This window comes from Labrus bergylta, chromosome 21 (genome assembly GCF_963930695.1).
Source record: "Labrus bergylta chromosome 21, fLabBer1.1, whole genome shotgun sequence".
Lineage (NCBI taxonomy): Eukaryota > Metazoa > Chordata > Actinopteri > Labriformes > Labridae > Labrus > Labrus bergylta.
Window position 1 is genome coordinate 7,386,199 of NC_089215.1, and position 20,576 is coordinate 7,406,774.

Genomic DNA, 20,576 nt, shown 5'->3' on the forward strand with positions numbered 1-20,576 from the left:
AATGTGAAAGCACATATGCACAGAAGTCAGGATCTTTCCAAGCTGTGCTCCTTTTAGAAATCAGAGTTACAAAAAGCGCTTTCTCTATACTTCTTTAAGTAGCAAACTGCTTCTTAAATATCCCCTTCATTTGAGGTAAATGGAAGTGTATTAGTGCTGCTCAAAAGATGGAAACTTACATTTGATAGCATCATCTCCCTTGATAACCATGCCCCCATTACTTTGGATTATCTAAAGATTCGGGTTTTAAAACCTGCATTGGAGAGGAAAAAAACTATCTGAATACTTCAAGGATCTTTCAGATATATATGTATGACTCTATTTAACCACCCAATTGAGAAGGGGAGGAGTTGATGTAGGACAAAAAATTGAATATCCGCTACAGATAACTTGACATTTGTACTGAAATTAAATGACTGCTCTAGCTTCAGCATTGCAGGTCACAACCATAAAACCCAACCAGCAGAGGATTCCCAGTAGTCCATTTAATTGTTAAAGTGAGTCCACAGTATGTTCATTAAAATATGTCATAAATTACATGGAGACAGTTACTGTCAATCAATATTCAAATGTTCCCATGCTCATCCAATAAGAAAGCCATGGAGCCTTTGAAGCATGTAATCAAATGGTCCAATCCAAGGCCATCACTTGTTCTTCAGCTGCCCTGTGGGAATAAAGCATCTATAATGCCGATATTTGATCTCAGCGGCATAGAATGATTTAAAGACATGCAGGATTCAATATGATAGTATATAGATGGTTTAGAATTTGGTGAATCAAATTGGCAATGAAATAAAGATTGGCAAATGCATAAAGCCGAAGCACCGCAGTCCTAAATAAAACTGTCAAATTTGATCTGCTTAGAAAAAGCCATTTATTTTTCAGATGATTCTCAGCCCTTTTCAGGTAATAATGCTTTATACAAAAAAAACAACCTGGCCCTTGCTTTTCAACAGTATAGATTAATCAATTGTGGGTTTTCTCTAGTGAGTATAAAAAGGCTTGATATTGGAAAGAATAACAAAGGACGGAGGATGATACATCGAGTTCCAGGAAACAGTTTTTGGCATTGAATTCCTCAACGTTATATCATTTCATGAGAATCTTTTTAATATATTGTTGGGTAATGAAACAATCCTGCCACAAGTCTTTGTTAAAGACAGACCCACCTTTCAATGCAGCCCTGAAACTCATTCGGAGAACTATGTTGCTCGTATGTGACCTCTAATCATTCAACCACCGCTAATGGCCCGACACCGTGCTCTCTCTGCCCCGGCTGCCGGACACAAGCCACTCAGGAGGGCGGCGTGACTCCTCATCATCCTCATTTACATCCCTGCTAACGAGGGATGAAAAACTAGATGAGAAAAGAGGGGGGGGGGTGCGAGGCGAGCAGCTTAACGAGTCCTGTAATTACTCATTCACAACTCTTATCTTCCCCACAGACTCACCTATCGAACCGGACAGGACACAGCCAACTGCGACACGTGCCGGAACAGCGCATGCATTATTTACAGGTCAGTGGCCATTCCTCTGCAAAGACACGCCGATCTAAATGTGCCTCGTCCTTTTTTTTTTCCTTGAGGGGGAAGTCGGCAAGTGAAGGAAAAAAAAGGACTGCAGAGAGGCAGGGGGATGCAAGACTAATGTGGACGCTGTTAATGAGGACATGGGGACATGTGACGTTTACAGGCCATGTCCTTTTCTCTGAATGTACACATGTTCACACCCTTCATTCACTCAAGGTCGTGTAGCAGATGGAGCGTTAGCTTTCTGGACAAAAAGGCTCAACTTGAAAAGGGGAGAGTGCTATGGAATGAGTGGGCGAGGTGACACTAAAAGTGAAAATAGTTCATCACTGTGTGCCGTTACCAAGCCAACTGAACGATACGACACGATACACTTTACTGTCCCCTTGGGGAAATTTGTTTCAGACTTAAAGGGCTGCACACAATCAGCTGCTTCAACAACCTCTGTGTACTATCTATCAAATTCAGCTCAATTTATTTGACAGCCAGGAAAGACACGAGTCCAAATTCATCAGAAAGCTTTCTTTGTGTGAATGCAAACACTTCATGTTAATGTGTTGTTTTTATATGAAATGATTCTGAAACAATTAGTCAATAAGACCTTCAACTAAATTTAGTCTGAGAAATAAGTCACAAGAGTGTGTTTTTAGCTACTTAATGTGGTGGTTTTGCTGTAAACTGAATTCCCTGTATTCGACAGGTGGTCCTCTTGGGCCCTCATAGTGGTTGATGCTATCAGTCACTGTTTTTTAACTGTTTTTTTAAACCAAACAAGTTGGGCGATAATGAAAATCACAACAGTACTTTAAGGATGTCAATAGTCTTGCAGGTGTTAGGTGTTGGCCAATAACAAAAATGAGTGAAAAAGTCCCATTTTGACCTGATTAGGGGGAGAAAAAAAACGAGGAATTGTTTTTAGAATGCTTCCTCTGGAGACTATGAAAGTCCAAGGAACTGCCATCACTCTATTAGTTGGGTTGCCCTTTATTTCAGGGTATGAACCTACTGGACGGACAGACTGACACAGCCATTGTCTGGGGTCAGCATACCATCACAGTCAGAGGCCCCCGACACTCTAAAAACCTTGCAGGTCATGAAACCTCTGTCAGGCTTAAATCTTCTGATACATAATGACAGACAATCTGCAAGTTTTGTAAAAAAAAAAAAAAAGAAGGGAGGGGGGGAGGGGTGGGTGGCAGATGAGAGAGACAGGAGATTTACAGGGTGGGAGGGGGAGTGGCGATCAATGAAACCGTTTTTTAGTGGACGCTGCTGTTCTTCTCAGTCAGACTTTTAACCCCTGAAGAGACATTTAAATCATTTTCTATCCACTGCCCTCAATAGCTGATAAGCCAGCGGCCAAACTTCAATGAGCTCCTGAATAAAGAAAAAAGGAATAGCTGTGATGGTGTGTTCAAATGGAAGTCGCCTGCGTTGCATTACAAGAATGGGCTGCTTAACACCTCTTTAATGACAGCAGGATAGATTGATGTGCAGGACACTGGAAGAGAAGAACGTGGCATGAGGAGGCAGTGGGTTGGGTTCCCAGTAAAAGGATGGATTACTGATGAAACTGGAGCTTGCCAGGAATTATGAATTAGTAAGCAGCATGTTGACTGTTAACCCTGTGCCATTTAGTCGTTAGGAATGGAAGGTTCTGTTCACATGCTTTGCCTATCCATTCTGCTTTGCCACATAGACTAAATAGCAGCTGTTCTTGCCCTGCTGTGCCAGCCCTCGAGATTTGCTAACCATCCCTCCAAGTCTGTGAGAACAAGCAGAGTGTGATGACACGTCTAAATTTAAAAAAATAACAGCGTTTCCAAAATAAGGTCTTTCTTGTCGAGATATTCTTGGCAGCTCAGTCTACCTATAATGATCACTGTTGTGTTGGGGAAGGTGTTTCATTTAGATATCTCTGAGACTTTAATTCTTAACAAGGGGTTTAAATTATGCAGAATGCATGCTGCACTAAAAGCGATGATTACGTTTGCTCATTTGGATTTTTGCCAATTAAAAACGTGTCAGTGAGTTCTCAGACATTTCTCTCTAATCTAGAACCTTCTTCTACCTGTGAGAGAGAAACCGTTTGAAAATAATACAAAGGGACTCAGACAGAGTCAGGTCCAATTTGTCCCTTGACTTGGTCGCAACTGATCATGTGCGCTCACTTTTGACAACCCCTCTTAAAAACAGGCCGCTATATTATCATCACAACTCCACATTTGGCGTTCTCAGACCTGCCGCAATGGACTGTAACGACTTTTATCTGCGGAGGAGGTGCAGAAAAACAGAAACTCGACAGGAAACAGACGTCTCGTCTTTGACAAACCATGCGCCGGCTCCTGGCAGGGTTTCAAAGCTTCATGAAAGGGCAGGAATTTTGAAAAGTGAGATGTTTGAAATCTGTTAAATTGATCTGAGTTTCTCCTTTAAAAGAGCCTCCTTTAAAGAGGCATGGTGAATTGTGTTGATTTGACACAGAATCAAATATAGCAGTTGTGTTCACACAGGCGGCAGGATTAAACGGCAATCTAATTAGTTAGATCTCCATGAAAACAACCTCTCTGGAGATGATGGAACACAGGAATGTAGGCAGAGAGAACACACAGTGAACATTTGAAATCCCGCTGGGTATCTATCTGAATGTTTTCGGTGAGTGTGCTTGAGTCTTTGAGCCAGGGACAAAGTCCTAACTCCTCATTTATGACGAAGGTGCTCTCATGACCGAAGTGGACATAGGGGTCTATAAATCATTTTAACGCAGCCCCGGTCAGGAGCCAGCCATGCACTCTTCAGAATAATCAATTTGTCCAAAGAGTATATGGCACCATCTCAGAGCCCATCCTTAGCATAACAACAGCAGCACATCAATAGGGCGCTGTAGTCCAGGGGCATGGACTTCAAACGGAATACACAAGCTGCTGTGCTCTTGTCCTTGTCTGGATCCACTTTCCTCACTTTCTTGAACTCACTCTGGCTCTCTTTTATCCCCCCTCCTCCCCTCCCCTCCCCCGGTAAACTCCACGTCTCTCTTTGTAGCCGCTTCAGCTGAAAATGTTTCCTCCAAGTTAACGGTGTGTGTTCAAATGAAGCTGTGCATCAGGATGTTTCATAGAACATGCATGACACTGAAACAAAATAGCCACAAAGAAAAAGCCATGAAAAGTTTAGTGCAACTTCATCCCATCCGGCCAGGTGATGTCATATCTCTGACTAAGTGAGTCGTGGAAGAATAAAAGTATTCGGAGAGTTAGCATGAGACACAAACACAGAGAGGGAGAGGCTGAAGAGGAAGAAAAAAAACAAAAAAAAAACAGACGAGACAGACAGGATGGTGCAGAAAAGCCGGAGGGATTTGAAATGAATTCCGCTTATTTTGAGCCCACAGCCGTTAAGTCGTGGTGCGTCTTGCTGCAGAAAAGCCTGTAATCTCATTTTCCTCACATTGCATTGGTATGGAGTAATTTGCTGATCAAACAGGGAGATAGATTTAAATGACTGCGATTAAAGAAGTTGATTGGTCCCCATCACGGGGTCCCCTATTATTCTGCAGTCATTGGAATTTTGTCATAGTTGGCTATTCTTGCCATTCATTATCAAACAGGGGACAGCGGCTAGTGATAACTATCTTACCATCAAATGCTTTTATTACACCGTGGAGTGAAAACAGGTCATAAATACAGGAAAGAAAAAAGGACAAAGGAATGGCTATTTAAAAGGAGGAAATAATCTCCAATCTAGCGTACAACACCATGAAAATCAATTTAGCATGGCTGAAGACTGAAGAGCTGATTACATTATAACATATGGAAATCATTGCCCCACAGCACGACTCTGCTTGGGCAAGATATCTCTCTTTTTTTTTGTGTGTGCTGGCATAATGATCTTTTCCAACATGGTGGCACGCCGGTTGCCATAGCTACAGGACGGATCTCTGGGAGGACAGACAGTTTGAGGGGGGACAGTGAGGACAGTCGGGAAAGAGCACATTAACACTCAGGGGGGGGAAGATAAGAGAACAAAAAAGGAAGGCGGGGGAGAATGTGAAACAGAGAGAAGGGGGAGATAAAGACTCACAGATGTTTAAATCAAGAGGAAAGGAGAAGGTGAGAGGTGGTGGGTTGATTTGAGGTGGTTATAATTAGGCACATTTCTTTTTGTACACTTTTCAAAAGGCGCAGGACTGGACAAGGAAAAAAAAAAAAACGAGAGTGATTTAGAGGAGCAAAGAAACGAGGGAAGAACGAGTGGGGGAGAGAGGTTAACGACAGACAAGGTCCAAAGTGTCGTCTTCAATTTGTTCTGATCCAACAACACAGAACAGGGAGTGGCAGGAACGGGACGGGGGAACATGCCAACAGCCCTTCACTTTTCTCTCCGAGCAGAAAATCAAATTTTAGAGGGACACTGCCGAGCCCGTGACAGTTTTACAAGGAGGAGCTGATAACTGGGTCTGGCAGAGATTCATAAAATCTTTCATTAAAGGACCTTTTTAGTATGTCCTAAAGATTAGATTATTATCTTTCCATGTTTTATCTTTTTAGTGGCCTTTTTAAGTTTTCTTGCTATGGACCAATCTACCTCTACTGTTTATGATTCTCTTGGCAGATGGTTGGGCTATTTGTGTTGCTCATCAGTCTATGGCAATGTTAGCACACTGATTGCTAATCTCCACATGCTCTGTGCGCGCCTCGGTCCGCCACAGATCAGATCAATACATGATCCAATAAAAAAAAATAAAAATACTCAAAGTTCTAAATTGCAGAGTTGGTAAGCAAGTAAGAAGAAAGGTGTTTAAAAAATAACTATTGGAAGCGTGATCCAAAGGCTTCTGGACTGGTCAATTTACCATGACCTGGACGACTACAGGCCGACACAAACAATAACTATAAAGTAAGCAGTTAGTCACTGAAAAGAGAGAATTCAGGTAAAGTACAACTTAAGTGTAATGTAAACAGGTTAGAAAGCTCTGAGTCCATGCAGGGCAATAACAGGTAGCCATTAAACACAAGGCACCAACAGACTCAGCACTATTTGAAGTTTTCCTCAAGGAGAGATGAAAATCCTATCACCATAAAAGTGTGGATGTATGTGTGACTGTGTGTTAGTGTGTAAGAAACATCTCTCACAGAGAAGGACACACAATGAAGCCCCAAAGATTCCCCAAAACACACTTAAGAGATCTGTCAGAGTTCCTTTACACATTATTAATTGGAGTTCCTAGGAAGAGATGAAAAGGGAAACAACAAAAGAGTCGCTGTTTCACAAATGACACCAACACACTCACAACTCTCCGACAAACACACACTCATTGATCCCAGCATGCTGTGATTCTGTGTTTGAGCTGAGTCTTTACAACGTGAGGATTATGTGTTTAAATGTGAGCTTGCGTTACACTTCAGAAGACGTCACGATGTTTTTCACACATTATGATCATTATGGGCAGGTGTAGAGGAGGTACGAGTCAGCAAGATGGCGGGACTTGGATTGTTTTGCAGGCAGGCAAAAAGGAATGGGTCTACATGTGCAATAGGGAGGCATGGGTAATTGTGTTGAAAGGAAAGGGGGGCGGGGGGATCAATATTTAAAGCGATCGGCTGATTAAATTATCCGTCCACACAAGATGCTTTTTCAGAAATGAGAGAAGAGTTTTGGTTGTTCGTGAGTTTAGGCTGGAGCCGACGCATTTGTAAATCCTCAAAAAAAAAAAAAATAATAATAATAATTACAGACTAGAGTTGAGTTATAAAAGAAAATAAATTGAGTCTCTTGCTTCCTGGCACCTGCTGCTGGAAGCCTGGCGCCTTAGTTTGGGACCAGTTGCCTGCCAGAAAGACTAAGAACAGGATGAGTTTGAGTTTAGAGAGCTGAAGTAGTATCTGTAAAATGATATATTGGCTTGAAGCTGCATGTGTTTTAAAAAGGTGTTCAATGTTGGGGGTTTTATTTTGGAGACATCTCAGGATGGGTCTCTTTGTACGAGCTAGGAAGCGTTACACAGAGTGAAACCATTCAAACCCACATATTTAAAATTGATACAATCCCACATATTCAAATGATTGAAAGAATTGAAGAGTACTGAAGCCTTTAAAAAGCTTCAGGTCTTTGGTCGTATTCTTGACCAAAAGCTGCTACAAGTGAAGGAGAGAGAGACAGCGCTGTCTAAATTGCACAAATATGTTGGCAACATTCCAGCAATGAAAGGTCGGGCAGCAGTTTGCCTGTATTTTCAGGTAAATCAATGGAAAGAAAAAATCCAAATATTGGGCACCTAGGACTTAAATTTTTGTTGCCGCGGTATTGAAACCGGCATTGATAATGTTATCATATCAAAGATTTTAAAAACTCTGGTGGTCACAACCCTACATAGTCCAAGCTGCGCAGAACAGGTTGGAAGAGAATGCACATTCAGTTTCTGGATACACACATGCATCTGTTTCCACAGGCAGACAAATGTCGCACTCCAACAGACTTCACACAAAGTGAAGTGGATTTATATTCAGATAATTACCAGTCTGTGATTTATTGCTAAAAGCTGCAGTGTTCTTGGCCCCGTGTAAAAGCCTGAGTCAAACAAATGCAAAGTGCTGAGTGTCTGGTTCAGCACCCAACATTCACTTGAGTCACTGTAAGACACCCACATTTACATCTGTTCTCTTCTAATCAATGCCAACTCCAATGTACATATATATATAGTAAAAAAACACCTCAGTCTACTGAAACATCTTCACATCCTTATGTAAATGGCCTTAAAATGTTGAATTTGTTTGGATTTTGAGCTGCAGCATTCAGAGTGTTCTACACCGACAGCCCACGAGATCCAGCACTTGTATTGATGGAGTTTTATTCACTGTATTGAACGTTTTGGAAACCAGGAGCGCTTTTAAAATTTCAGAGAAAAGATGTCTCAGTATTTGCAACTAGCAATCATCATTCGCCTTCGTATACAATCAAAGCAGGCGGCTTACTCCCTCGCTCACCTTGACTCTCAGACAGCAATAACTGGTCGAGTCTAGCCGGACAAACTGCTCTATTCATGAACTGGATCTGTTATGTAAGACTATCCGTCAGAGTTCCCACTAGCCGGACTGGTGGCTGGAGGAAGCTTTAGCAGATTAAAGTCCCTGCACACTTAACACGGCTGAGACTGTAATCTGAGTTTCACTTAGTGGAACCTCTCACAGTCACATGTGCACGAGTGTGGGATTACAAAGATGGCTGGTGCACATAAATCTCTTTGCACCCTGGGGGAAATGTGGAGTACAACAAGAAGAAGAAGAAAAAAACGGATGTGTTTGTGTTGACAAAACCCCCACAATTAAATCTTCTGCATCCCCCCATTATCTTTTTGCCTATGTTGTATAATCAGGCAGCCATCAAAGCAACATGATGTGCACTCAATTCTGAAAAGGCTCACATCAATACTCAGGCTCTGATCTCAGTTTTAGCAAAGCAAATGATCTTTGGTTCAACACCCCCGCCGGTGACCCAGCATCCTGCTCGCCAGGAGAAATACTAATGGGCTTCCCTCTCGCTTTATGAATCACAATAAGAATGAACATTTAAAAAAAAAAAGAAAGTAGAGGCGATAGCATCAAAAGTGGTCAGATGAAAGCAGTCCAAAATTGGCGGTTTTAAAGGGAGTAAAGGATGAAATGTAGGTCGTCTTACCAGTCTGCAGTAGATGCCTGTACCAGGGTTAGGTAAGAACAGGCCAAAATGTGAGGCTGTTAATATTGTAAGAGGGGAAGTTTGGTAGTCAAAACATGTCAAGATTTAAAGAGGCGGGAAGGGGAAAGAAAACTAAGTGGTTTTCTTGCAGAGGAAGGAAACGTATAGAGACGACAAGGTATCAAATAAAAGCCAGACTTCAAATAATGACAGCCTAATTGAACATTATACTTCGAGTAGGAAAAAAGTAATTGACTCGTGAAAGAACTGGATGACTCAGGTGTTGAATTAACATTTATTTAATCATATTTGAGTGTAGGGTTAGGGTTAGGGTAAGGCAGTGGTGTAGTGGAGCCTGGAGAAGTGAGTATACTCATATTTTATGCACTAAATGTTGTTCTAAGCGTGCAGTCCAGCAAAGGATAAACGCCCTGCTTTAAAAACAGTGACATGTAGGACTACTACTGCATATTAGATTATCCTAAAAATGGGCCTTTAGTGTGCGGCATGTTTACCATTCTCTGTGAGAGAGCACACCGTATCATCAATAGATAGAGTTTAGTCATTCACACTGTGGTAACACAAAGGTTTCTTCTTTCAAAGAAATGCACAGAAGTTACTCTACGTTGCGTTTCAGCACAACACTCCAAGTAAGTGCAGCTCAGTAATGATTCTGATGGGCAGAGTGGCTTTTATAACACCTCGGGGAACATTTCTGTTGCAATGATATGTTTAAAGGTGAGCTGTTGATCGAGGTCTTTTGTAGAAAACAGTGAGTAGAGAATAACCTTTAACTGTCATGCACATTTAACTCTAAGGGTCATTATACAATGAGATTAAGCCACAGTAGAGGTGCAGATTTGGCAATAAAAACAGTCTGTTTGGTGAGTTACTGCGCAAAGCGGCACGTTACGAGTTAGAGACTCTGATTGGCTTACCTTTGTATTCGTACCCTACCAACCAAAGATGGCAGCAAATTAGTAACAGGGGCGGGCGTGTGAGGCCTTTACCATGCTAGGAAATGACATTGCAGCATACTACTGAACGATCAGATGCGATTTAGTGAGTGGGTATACGAAATGGAGACTGAGAAATAGTAGGTTTAAACCATGAATACACCATTGGGGTTAGGGTTGCTACCTCGCCTATTTTTTTGTGAGTATAAGATAAACACAGTTTTCATTTTCAAATGCTGCCCTTCTCATCCATTTTAGTCTACTTGACTGTTTTTGTCTTCCTGAGAGCTGGAATGCTTCTGAGTGTACTCCTGTGAAAATACTGGGTTTTTTTTTATTTACAGCAGCAAGCAGAAACCTAACATAGAGGAAATCTTTAACAGGCAATGCAACGAAATCAATGATAACCCTGCAGCAGTAAGCTTCTGTTGAGCTGATTTTGTCCCTGATTTTTTTTTCCTTTCTTCGCTGCAGTGTGGAGCTGGACTTCAAGCTGCAGGAGGACAAGCTGCAGCCGCTGATGAAGAGGCTTTGCCCTACAGATGACACCCACTTCCCCCCCTTGACTTACCCACAGGAGGCCTTCACCTCCACCCCAAAACGCAAGTCCAAAGCGGACTCCAAGAAGCACGCTCGCTGGAAACTTTGGTTCTTGTGAAAAAAAACACAGGACGGACTTTTTCACCCGCTACCAATGCACAGGATTTACGCAACGCCCATACTTTATTGGTTTTCCCACCGTCTTCTGTTCTCTCACATCGGCTACTTGGCTCAAAAGAATGGAAAGTACTACCACTGGATACTGATCCCCTTTTTCGGAGAAGACAGGATGTGTTATGGGACACATGAGTGGATTCCATGGAAAATTCAAAACGTCACGCTTACCAAAAAGAAAAAGAAAAAAAAAAAACGGATTCACAGTTATTTTGAACTAATTCCTTCAAACAGGGTGTGAAATTACACCAGGGAAACATATTTGGAGATCAGCAAGGTGAGGAGATGAATTTGATTTCCCTCTGTCTATTTGCATATATTTTTCTAGCCGACGTCTTCGGGGATTTGTTCTATGATAATGGTTCAGCGATCGTCACGTTTCTATTCACACCAGTTGGGACTTCTCAGCTGCCTCCAGGAGAGGCCGGCACGTCGACCACCGCGCCCCTGAGGTCTACAGCATATGACCGTACAGCAAAGCACAATTAACACTGTTCAGGATACATTTTCTCCAGAATATTTCAAAAGAACTATTTTGAGGATTAACTCACGCTGTCTAGATCACTTATTCAACCATGACAGATTCAAGACTTTCATATTATGTAAGGAAAAGAAAAAAAACAAAACCCAAAGGACAAAGAAGTCAGACATGTTTATTGGAATTCTATGATCAACTTTCTATCCATTGCTAAAATGTCTCCTTGAATCAACTGACTTTGAAGTAAAGAATGAATAAATAACACTTATTTTCCTAATGACATTTGCAAAGTTAGACATCAACGTACTTTTTTCTACATAAATATATATATATATATATATATCTATTTCACTCACTTTAGGGTTTAAGGGGATATATTTATTTGAGCTGCTGTGAAGGAGGCTGTGCATTTTTAACCAGAGAGCAAAAGACGTGAAATTAAGACTCTTGATATCTCGCTATACGTCAAAGAAGTTTTACTAACCTCACGATGCATAAGCTCATTAAACCGTAAAGAAAAGAGACAACCAATACGTTCAAAATGCATCAGTATGAAATTATAGAGTTGTCCGTCTCAAGACAGGAAAACAGCTTATTCTTTAAAAAGGGAAAGGTTTCTTTTGAAGAGGGGTTGTATGAGGTAAATGACAAAAGTGAGCATGCTAACGGTTAGCACAGCTCCTGCTTTTGCAGAAAGCTGCCTGAGAAATGACATTACAGCTAAACTATGGACCGCTGTACATGGGTATGTAAGAAAAACTGTACTTGAGAAGACTTCCACCAAAACAAACACCATATCACTTCATGTGTGCGTAATGTGTCTGTGGCAAGCTCAACTGAAACTTTATGTTCACTTTCAAAAATCCATAAAATTTAACATTTAGAGTATTTTAAGAAAGAATTTACTGGACTTCAGATTTCACTGTGTTCTTCTAAGACAGCTGGGTCTTTAAACACCAACAATCCAGGTAATACACTGAGGCAACTTCACGTTAGAAGAACGTTTTTCTGAAGATTATGTCAAATTTACGGTAGCAACAAAGCTAGCTAGACATTAGCTCCAGAGCGCTGCTGCGGCTGCTGCACCAAACCATCAGGAAGACAGCCTTTGATAAATAAATCAAATTCATTTGAAAGTTTCCTCCTCTCTCTGTGTTCGGCCCGATTCATCTTAAGAAGTTTTTTTTTTCACCTTGTCTCTCATGTGATAGTCCTTTCATCACTTCCATCATTAGTTTACTGCCTCTTTTTAGTTTCATTTCTTTAAGCACTAATCAGAAAAGCTAATCTGATACAGTGTGCAGCACGCCTAGGAATACAGGAGTGTGGTAGGGTTAAAGGTCATAGGAGAAAGGGCTGTCTGAGGCTCAGGAGAAGTGTTAAAAATGTTCAAAAACACAACACCATTCAAAGTGAGATTCATATTACTTTATGTGGAACCATTTTTTAAGTTGCTAAAATATGTTTTGTACCTGTGTGCACTGTACATCGCTTCGCTTCCCTTCCTTTGGCCAGTTGTTTTCCACTAAGGGGCCCTGCTGACTGGCACCAGCTGTGGATGATACATATACCTCATACAACCCTAGTTTTTTAAAAAGTGGGCTAACTGTCTCTTTGAAGTCAACACACCAAGCAGATTACGTAATGTTGGTTTTTAGCACATGTGAGGGGTTACAGCCGATAGTTGTGATTGTATTGCCGCAGTGTCCTGCATCAGCTCCTCAAACTAAGCCAGAAAGAGTGAATGTGCCACTTCTGATCACAACCAGGGCTTCTACAGTGCAGGGTGGCAGCAGCTTAGCCCTGCATGCTTTTTACTCACCCCTGCTTTTGCGGGATATTTTCTAGCTTTTAAAGACACAATTTTTAAAGAGAAAAACAATTGATCTCCCCCTCCCCCAACACTTGTTTTTTTTTTAAATGACTAGCTCCTGCTCATCGCTTCCACATCTACTCAACTGTATAGTAAAAACTCATCTAGTAACTCCATACAGGGATCTAAGATTATGTATAGCCTAAGAATATTTGCTTTTACTATCTACAGTATAGATATATGTTGTATAGCAGAAAATAGGGCTAATACCATTTTAATGAGCGGGAAAGCAGCCAGTATCTAAAAGAAAAAAAACAGCATTACGCTGAGGAGCAGAACAGTAAAGTCACTCTCAAAGCCAAAAACACTGCCCGAAAGACAGGAAATTCACCAGAGTGGTTTCAAGGGCAAAAAAAAGAAACACTTCTGTCCCAATCAACCCCTCGCAGACTACTTGATACGACTGGTTTGATCTTCACAGGCTCCAACGTGCTGCTTTCTGTTGGCTTCATGTGATTCACTTCATCACTCCTGTACATGCACAGTTGGTTTTTTTTTTCTTTCAGTAGTTACGCTGTAGCACCGAGACAGAACTAGATGTTTTATCTGTACCTTAAAGAAGTGCAATTGATTTATTATGTGCAATACTGTGTATTTTATACTGTTTTTACAAAAAAAAGAGAAAAAAGAAAACATAATTATTAAGATATTTAATATGCAAAATATGAAAAAATAAAAACAGACATCTACAGAGCTCTCAAAAGCCAAAGAAGACTGAGAGTCATTTGTGTAGCGTACAGTAGCATACCGTAAAGCTATTTTTTCCCACTTAACTTTAATGGTGTATGAGTGTTAGCAGCAGTTCAAATTACAACCATCCTGGGCTGAATTATCCACTGTCATGGTCGTTGCTTTGAGCGACTCAATGAAATTGAATGAACGTCAGTTGCACTAAGACGTCAGCAGAAACCCTGACACCAAAATTTCAAACAAACAGGTTCACTCTGCATTCATTAACACTAATTAAGTGAGAGTCACCGGTTGGTGAGAGAATGTTTTTTTGTGTATAAAATGGATGAACCATGAAATTCAGGATTTAACTTCAAGCACCAGTGAGGAATTTTAAACTGGTTATGAAACAGACTAAAATTAAGACTCATGCCTCTATAGTAGCTACAAAAGCAAATGAGACCATCAGCATAAAGGCTGACTATTCTTATATTGCTACCTTTAATGCCTTTCACGCTCTGCCACAGGGTAGGTGTCAGAGGAAGTGATTAAACGCAAGCTGCAGAAAGTTTTGTATTCACGTTTTCCACAGCATTGATTCTCACGGAATGATGTCTTTGACTGTTAAATGAAGGAAGGAAGAGGCTTTATGTTTAAAAACAAAAATCACTTCTTATAAATGTACAGGACAATGTTCTGTTTTGTCTACAGGGGGCGCCAAAGCTGACACAGACTGAAAGTTCCTCGCCGCATATTTAACTTTAATTTGAAAAATCTGTATGCAAAAAAAGTCAACTCTGTAATCTTGTGAGATGAAAAAGCAGGAGAAACATTTGAAAATCAAACTAATTTACTTGGAACGACACAGGGGCAGAATCCACCAGGGGGGATAAGCAGCTAAGGGCCTTCCGCTGAAAGGAAGTCAACCTGCCTGAGAACCTGCTTCTGATCCAAAGCTTACACTCAGAGACCATTTCATGCCCCAGTCATCCTTACTTTAATTCTGTCTTTTGACTTCGGAGCACGTTTTCGCTACGAGCCTGTACGTGCACCTGACAGATGTTAGTCCAGAGCGCCATGAGGTAAAGCGAGGACAAAGCTCGGAGTGAAAGCCCCAAAAGCTGCTGAGTCACTGTTTTTCAGAATAGAGGAAGCTGCAGGAGTCATTTTTTTTTTTTTGCTCGAGGGCAACACTGCCCCTCCCGTTCTCTAACATGTCACCTCCGCGGGGCTTCCCCTGGGGTGGATGTTTAGAGCACATTACTAATGGCCAAAACAAGGCACAGTGTCAAACCCTTTAGCCGCAGTCCTCTGTGGTTTGAAGATGAGGGCCATCGCCATGTGGTTCCTGGCGGTTTTCACGCGGCGAGCACGCGCCTGACGTGAGCTGTCGCAGGGTCAATAAACCCAAGAGGACACTCAAGAGTCAAGAGTATCAGCACAGGAGAGGAGCAGAGAGGTGCAGGGAGTGAGTGAAAAGTGCATGTTGGGAAGCATTATGATGCAGTGCCATATCTCACTATGCTTCTTTTTCTGTAAGAGCTCTGCAGCAGTCTGGCCGGCAGTGGAGAGAGAGAGAGTGAGAGTGAGTGAGAGGGAGAAGGCGAGGGCGAGATGATAGAAAAGAGATGCTGAGAGAAATATTATGACAGAAACAGATATAAAGATTGAGAGATAAAGAGAGCGACTGATGCAGACGGACACAGATACAGGAGATCTGAACAGCCATCACTGGCATGTCTTTGTTGCAATATGTTCAGTCAGTGAATGCACGCAGCGGAGAACACACTTCAGCCCCTTTGGCTGGTCAGCGACATGCTGTCAATCAATAAAATCAAGTCCCCCCCCCCCCTCCCTGCAGCTTTACACTCCATTCAGTCTGTGATCTGCAGGAATATCATCGATGAAAGAATGCAGACACTTTGTTTTAGTTTATATCCTCAAAATCAAAGTTTTTAAAAGTTCCAATACATCTTTGGAAAACGCCCAAGGGAAAGCTAGTACTGTCTAGTATTTGTAGCAGTTGGGACCTGAAAGGGACACCATTTTCATAACTTTCGCTTAGTTGTTGGTTCAGGTATTTGCTGACAGAGCAAATGTTTGCTTCATTGGAGTGGCTGGAACCACAGACTCTACATGAAGTGGACTTGAGCTCCGGTTTAAAAGCCTGAAACCTGCATTCTTTCTCACGGCCAGAAGTGTGTGACTGCCCTGGTTGCAGAGACACTGATTTTTTTCCCCCATCTTCACCTTTCTATCCATACAGTGTACTTATCATTCAGTACTCATCCTGAATCTTACACGACAGAAAATGAATTCAAGGACGTAAAAGGCAGAACGCTGTAATTCCAGTAGGGACAGCCAAAACGTTTCAGCTACCATCCTGATGTAAATGTATTCACAAGGACTCGTCTCAACCTGTTCGAGGGTGGACAGGAATGTTAAAGCCTGCCAGGATGTCCAGCGATGCAAATGTGTGGAGACTGCCGAGTGTGCGCCGCTAACAGGCGTAGCACTCCGGTGACAACACTCAACAAAAACATGACGCGCCGCAAGCCTGCACTGTGGTCACCCTCATCGACATTCTGCGTCCAGCATTGCCAAGAGAGAGGGGAAAAAGGGGACAGAAAAAGAGAGCAGGGAGACAGAGTAGAACATTAATGCATAAATCTAAATGTAAGAGGCTGCCACTCAGAAGAGCAAGGTCGCTGGTTGGCTGCTGCGCTGAGTGAGCAGTGGTGCGCAATCTGCCTGCAGAGTAGGCAGCAGTGTGCACAAGAGACCCCTGATTAGAAAGCGATGACACTTCCTGCAGCAATAGCTGGTTAGAGCCTTTGAGTAAAAGAGCAAAAAAAAAAAATGCTTAAGAAGGATAATGCTTTGATGTGACCTCCAACCCCCTCTGGTGAAAAATGACACCCTGTGTACTGATGCTAATTATTATGCAGCAAACTTCCAAGTACAATGGCGCGCTTCCTATAGAGCACTGCAGCTGACAAAAAGGCAGCGGTCAGCTGGGACAATGAAAGCAAGCTGTGTATAGGGCGAGTGAAGTAAGGGAAAGGACGGCTGCAGTCAGCGCATGTATACAAAGTAGATGGTTTCAACAAGAGGTCATAGCTGGAGCGGTTTTATTAAGAAGAAAGGATGCGCGCCTTCTTTTCCGCCAATCAGCAGTCGCTGCTGGAAGTATATGACACAATTCCACGTCCACCACAGGGTGTGAATGCTGAAATGGATGCACTTAGGATAATATGCTCATGCATTATGTGCTGCCTCCATGAGTGTTGATAGCCTTTTGGACAAACTGGAAGGTGAAGTAAATATACCTGGCAATAAAGTCTACCTAATACCAATTCCAATACCCAGTGTTTAGTATCATGAAAACCAAAGACAGACTAACTAACCAGTGCCAGTATGGAATCCAAAACCAATAAACAACCCTTTGCAGATGGCCTAGCGGTTAGGTCGCGCTCCATGCTCGAGGCTACAGTCCTCCAAGGTTCGAGTCTGGCCTGTGGCTCCTTGCTTTCTTCCCCTATCCACTGTCCTATCAAATCAAGGCAGAAAAGTCTAGCTCAGACTAAAAGCTGACTCTATGTTAGCACTGCTGACTGCTCGTGTAACATGAAATATAAACTAAAACAAATGCTTGAAAAAAAAAAAAAAAAAGGATTTGCAAGTGGAATTCATTATTGATATTAGGTCCGTCCCCGACAAAAGGACTTTGATAGTCCAACCTGATTTGTCAGATTTAGCCCAGCATCAACTCATCAGCAAAAAATGCTGGTTTGTTTTTTGCGCTCATGAATCCCTAATCTCATTTGCGACGTAAGAAATAAACAACATCAGTAAACTTTTTGGGTTAAAACTTCTTAACTTTGAATAACAACTCCAAATCTGTGGACCGAACCACCGCAGCAGCCACAAATCTAAGCACGTGTCAGATTACCGACGAATAAACGATTTTTACTGTCTTTTAAATTACCACTGGAAGATTTACTGAACTCTTCGGATCATAACATCCCAACAAAAAGCGAGTCCCCGCCATTCCGATCCATTACATTAACGGCGCAGAAATGAAACGATGGAAGTGTTGGAGAGCCTCAAAGTGGGAGTCCTAGGCCCCTCCAGGCGGCTGGCAAAGCGAGGAGAGCCCTCCGTTAAACTCACAGCTGTATTAGCTCCACATTATGCAGCATGATACACAGTAGTGATCCTTTGTAAAAAAATATATATATATTCCTCCTCGTAACACTATTAGCTTAGTGAAGTGTTGAAATAGCTTCAAACAGACGGGGAGATGGAATTCAGGAACACCTGGGCGATCTCACAAATGTGAAATCACTTTACCGCAACTTTGAAAGAGAAGACGTATGTGACAGAGACGGAGAGAGCAAGAGGACACGGGGGACAAAGGACGAGCGCTGCAACACTGTGACATAACACACACGCTCACAAACACACACACACACACACACACTTGATGATTAGTGTGTGATAACTCGGGGTACTGTTGGCTTTATTAAATCACTCTCTGCCGGTGTGGCTCAGCGACGGCTAATGAAAGCAGATAAGATTCTATTTAAACAGGTGACGCTGCTTCCTGCTGCTCCCCAGATGGCGAGGCTGCTGCATGTGCACACACACAAATGCAGGATAAAGAAGCAGAGGCAGGAGGAGGAGGGATGTTACAGTATCAATATAATCAGTCAATATCATGTGACTCACTGTTGTCCTACTTGAAGTTATGACCAACTGTCTCCCTCATCACTTGGCTGTATTTAAATGGGCTGTAAAAGTAACTTTAAGTGGCCTCGGAGGATTCCCCGTCATAAAAACGCCGCGTAAAAAAAACGACATAAGCGTATTATTACCCACGTCTTGTTTTCAAAGTCACATCACAAAGCTGACGCAGCCCTAATGGATGAAAAGCATCAACAGGAGGCGATAGAAGAAGTGAAGGGATGAAGAAGTTGGCATTCATTGGACTTCATTGGCAGAAGACACATTTATGACATGAGGAGAAGTGCTTTAATTTGTACCTGAGCACTAGCTAAGAGAGTGATGGGGGGGGGGATGATGCTAACAGAAGGTGGAGTGTGCTGATTAGATTTCAGTGTGGAGCATCAGAAATCTTTTTTTTTTTAATAAATGAGGGATCAGACACACAAACAGGCAAACGCACAGCAAAACAAAACACACACACACACACACACATATTGGCACACAAACAGCTGGCTGGAGACTGATACGAGCAGATCAAAGAAACTCTCAGATGGCGCTTTCTGCCAAGGTAGACTTTACCTTTAATGATAGCTGCAGAGCAGAATTGGGAGTTGCAGAGGGCCTTTGGGAGTTAAAGTGGTTGCGGAATAGGAGCCTCCAAATTGGAATGCGTGTGTATGTGTGTATTCATGAGTGTGTGTGTGTGTGTGAGGAAAACAAGAAATGGAAAAAAAAAAGAAAAGAAGGAGCGTTGGTGTAGAGCTAATAGTTGCAGAGATCAAACAAACTTACGATGTGAGGGGAATCTCGGCCCATGGAGATGACCGTCCTGTTAACGGTCCTCAGCAGCTTCTCCATGATGATCTGAATGTGCCACTGGGTGGGACCCTGCAGAGAATACACACATGTGTCAAGAAAGAAACGAAATAGGACACAGAATATATCAAGTAACATTTTAAAGAAAAAGTTTTTCATGTGTAAATGTAATTTAATTGTTTTGTAGCAGTGATGTTCAACGAATGCAGAGTAGAGGAGGGAATTAAACACACAGTAAGATGCAAAAGATGACGTCGAGGCTAGCGGGGAATCATGGGAGTGGTTCTCTCTGCTACTCTTTTCAACAAAAAAAAATAATGGGCAAACTAAACAATCTACACACGTGGAAAAAAATCTAAGAATCCTATCCATTGATTAGACAAAAAAAATGTAAGAAAATGTGAAAACTTGTCTTGAAAAGCTTCAAACTCAGATGATAGTGTAAAGGCTTTTGGAGAGGTAAACACCCTCTCGGCACACACAGCGTTATCATCAGAAGGACGTTTTTTTTTGTGTTTTTTTTTTTACTTGGACCTGCTTATTAGCGAGTCGCGGTGAGCTCTTGGCTGTTTTCACTCTCTCTCCCTGTCAACTTCTAAGCAGAGCGAGCACCGCAGCTAAACTTTCAATAATTTACTCAGTTCTTTCTGCAGCTGAAGAACTTGTGCACGCCCGTCCGTGCACGCACAAACGCGCGCGCGCTGACGCAATCGCAGAGGAGCGCTGAGGGAGAGAAAACTATCTGAGGAGGGAGTTTCAGTTACTGCCTTCCAACGCAGCGAGTGTGACACACATTTCTGTGAGAAACCCACAGGAATCCCGGAGTTTTATTTTGGAGGAACATCCTGGCCTCTTTAAACTTCCAACTAACAACAAAAGCAGTGCATGATGAGAAAGCCTGGATTATTCTTTTTCTTTTTATGTTGAATCTAGAATCTCTATCATTTCCTTAAATCGAAGTCTACAAAAGTGTGCAGTGCAGGAGAGGTGTATAAGAGGGAGAGACACACAGGGATAGCAAGCAGTGAAATGAGAGACAGAGAGAGGAGGAGTGTGGAAGAGAGAGGCAGAGGAAGAGGTGGATAATCCCCTCGCAGAGTGAGGAGTGGGAGGCCTGGCCTGAGTGGTGATCAATGTGG

General features: G+C 42.2%; 2 protein-coding genes across 2 annotated transcripts in view; one reads left to right on the top strand and one right to left on the bottom strand.

The window, feature by feature from the left end:
• insyn2a (inhibitory synaptic factor 2A) overlaps positions 1 to 11,628 on the top strand; it is a 30,343-nt gene extending 18,715 nt beyond the window's left edge. Inside the window, exons 3-4 of the mRNA XM_020644720.3 lie at positions 1,446 to 1,517; positions 10,634 to 11,628. Coding sequence (XP_020500376.1) covers positions 1,446 to 1,517; positions 10,634 to 10,817 — 256 coding nt within the window. The 3' untranslated portion in view covers positions 10,818 to 11,628. The remainder of the gene's footprint in view (positions 1 to 1,445; positions 1,518 to 10,633) is intronic.
• dock1 (dedicator of cytokinesis 1) overlaps positions 1 to 20,576 on the bottom strand; it is a 201,673-nt gene that overhangs the window by 98,130 nt on the left and 82,967 nt on the right. The window contains exon 27 of the mRNA XM_020644719.3: positions 19,414 to 19,509. Coding sequence (XP_020500375.2) covers positions 19,414 to 19,509 — 96 coding nt within the window. The remainder of the gene's footprint in view (positions 1 to 19,413; positions 19,510 to 20,576) is intronic.